Below are 2,305 nucleotides of genomic sequence, written 5' to 3' on the forward strand. Positions count from 1 at the left end.
CATATATTTATTTTAAAAATAGTAAATGATAGTGATTAATGTTGTTAATTTTTACTTCCAGCCCCTCATGTGAATTACGTCTCACCCTTGTTCATTCTTATGATGCTGTTGGAGTTCTTCATAACACTATTCTTCGCCCATCCATGCCTTTATCACACCTTAGAGCACTTTTCTGTGAACAGGTTAGTTGTATATGACTGACTTTGTATTAGAAACTAAAAAAAAAATAAGATGTAAATTCTTACATGGTTAATTATCTAATCAATCCAGATCAACGTGCTAGCTCTGCAGAAAGTTTCAATGTGGTATGCCAACACCTTGCGCTCCATCTACTGGGTAGATTCGTTGCAATCAGCAGGAACCAACACACTCCTTGACTTGGAAGAAGGGCCATTTACAAATCCAGATCAGATCATTCCAAATCCTCTTATTATGTGTGCTTGGCGCTGTATCAAACTTGAAGAAATAGTTTTGCTGGGTAGGATGACATGGTTTTGAGTTATTTTTGTCTGTATTGTGTTATAACTAACTCACTCACTGAATAAATTTGTTTTCAGGCTACAAGCTGTGGGAAACTGAAGTGCTTGCAATATTTAGGCTCCGGCCAAGTCTTCATCACTTTGATGTTTGGGATGGTGATATTTTGCTGGATGAGTCAGAGAGCTTGGAGAGTTTTCAGCAGGTAAAGTATATGTACTTACCACATCTGTTGTCTGGGAGTATCTGCATAATTGCCATTCAAAACAAAATTCTTCTTTTGCAGGGCTTGAGCAATGAAATAGGAACCAGTTGGGAGCCAATGAATGATGGTAATCTAAATGAGGTTATTTTGAACCCTCACAATGGAGATTCTGATGAGTATGTTCTCCCAGTTGTTATCAATGATCTTATGGCCTAGTGTCAGGAAGAGTAGCAAGTTGTCTGATGTTTCATGATCATTGTTTGAGATTGAGGTTTTTTGTGATCATGCTATATGTTTTTTTAGAAGACCATTTAGGAGAAAGGAAGTTTTCTGTATTTTCAAATTTTGAACATTCCTTAAAATTTTATTGTGTGTTTAAGGGGCAGACTATCTTAGGTTACTAAAATTACCTCTAAAGTTTATTTTTAGAAAAATCGCTTGCCTCTTTTGTTCCATATTTGCAGCAACTATTTTAAATCTGGTCCCTTACAATTTCTATGTGTTTTAAATTCTATGTGATTGAAGTGGTGACAGTAATTTCCTTTCTCCCAAATCATCAGTCAATTGTACAAAGTCATCTTTAGAGAATTGTGATCAGTTACTCAAATGAAACATTGTTCTTTGAGAGTGGTGAAAAGGGCTGTGTGTGTACAAGAGTAATAGAGAAGTACTGTACCAAGTTTTAAGCTTTCAAGAAAGCCTTAGTGGAAGTAAGACCTGTGATCTTGTTAGAACTAAATGGAAGATACAAGTTTGAGTGAACCTCAGTCTGTTTGAGGAAAGTTATCCTAATTGAATTGTTAATGGTTTATAACCATCTGTAACATTTATGAATTTATAAGTTCTGAATGATCTGCCTCTGTTGAGGAATATGCAAATTATGGAAGGAAATTTTATTATATTTTGTTATTGAATTTATAGGTATTATTTTTCCGAAAAAAAGGTTATTTGGCTTATCATCTTGGTCAAATTTTTTCGGTGTTTTGATTTTTGTCATCAGCTTGAACAAATCGAATGCATTAGTGAACTGCTGATGACACAAGGTGTACTTCCATCCATGATGCCATAAAGTAGTGCTTGAAATGACAATTATTTTCTATCTGAAAAATGCATTGATAGATGTTGAGCTGCTAGTTATATAATATAAAGACTATCACATGAGGAATATTCAGAGAAAGATGCCTCACCTTGTTATCTTTTTTTGTTTTTTTCATCTCAGTCTATTCAAATATTTGTGCCAAACATGGCAAGTATTATGTTTATTTTTTTTTCTTCTAGATTTGTTAGTGTGTTGAAACTTCTGTGAATACCTGAAGTTTTGTTATTCATGATAATCAAATGAAAGTTTTATCCAGAACTCTACTGGAGAGGGCAGAAATTTTGAAGCATATACCAAAGACATTGCAAACATCCTTTTATTGGTACTTGCGCGGAATTTTCATTATCAGGCACCAGACATTATTTCATTTGCTGTCACCAGGCTGGCACGGACAACATATGTTATTAACATTTTGCACTCGTATCGATGCATTCAGTTTTGCATTTTAACAGCAGGTATTTTAATATCACGGTTGTCTTATTTCATCATTTCTTTTATATCATTGATTCTTGCATTTCTGTCCC

At 34.4% G+C, this 2,305-nt stretch overlaps 1 protein-coding gene across 1 annotated transcript in view; it reads left to right on the plus strand.

The window, feature by feature from the left end:
• The window catches only part of LOC113213545 (F-box only protein 33), a gene marked incomplete in the record, with an annotated part of 17,392 nt that overhangs the window by 7,433 nt on the left and 7,654 nt on the right, over positions 1-2,305 (plus strand). The window contains 4 exon segments of the mRNA XM_052266191.1: positions 62-182; positions 271-478; positions 558-682; positions 764-2,305. Of these exon segments, the coding sequence (XP_052122151.1) occupies positions 62-182; positions 271-478; positions 558-682; positions 764-898 (589 nt within the window).

Source organism: Frankliniella occidentalis, unplaced genomic scaffold (genome assembly GCF_000697945.3).
Source record: "Frankliniella occidentalis isolate FOCC.00 unplaced genomic scaffold, Focc_3.1 Scaffold1, whole genome shotgun sequence".
Taxonomy (NCBI): domain Eukaryota; kingdom Metazoa; phylum Arthropoda; class Insecta; order Thysanoptera; family Thripidae; genus Frankliniella; species Frankliniella occidentalis.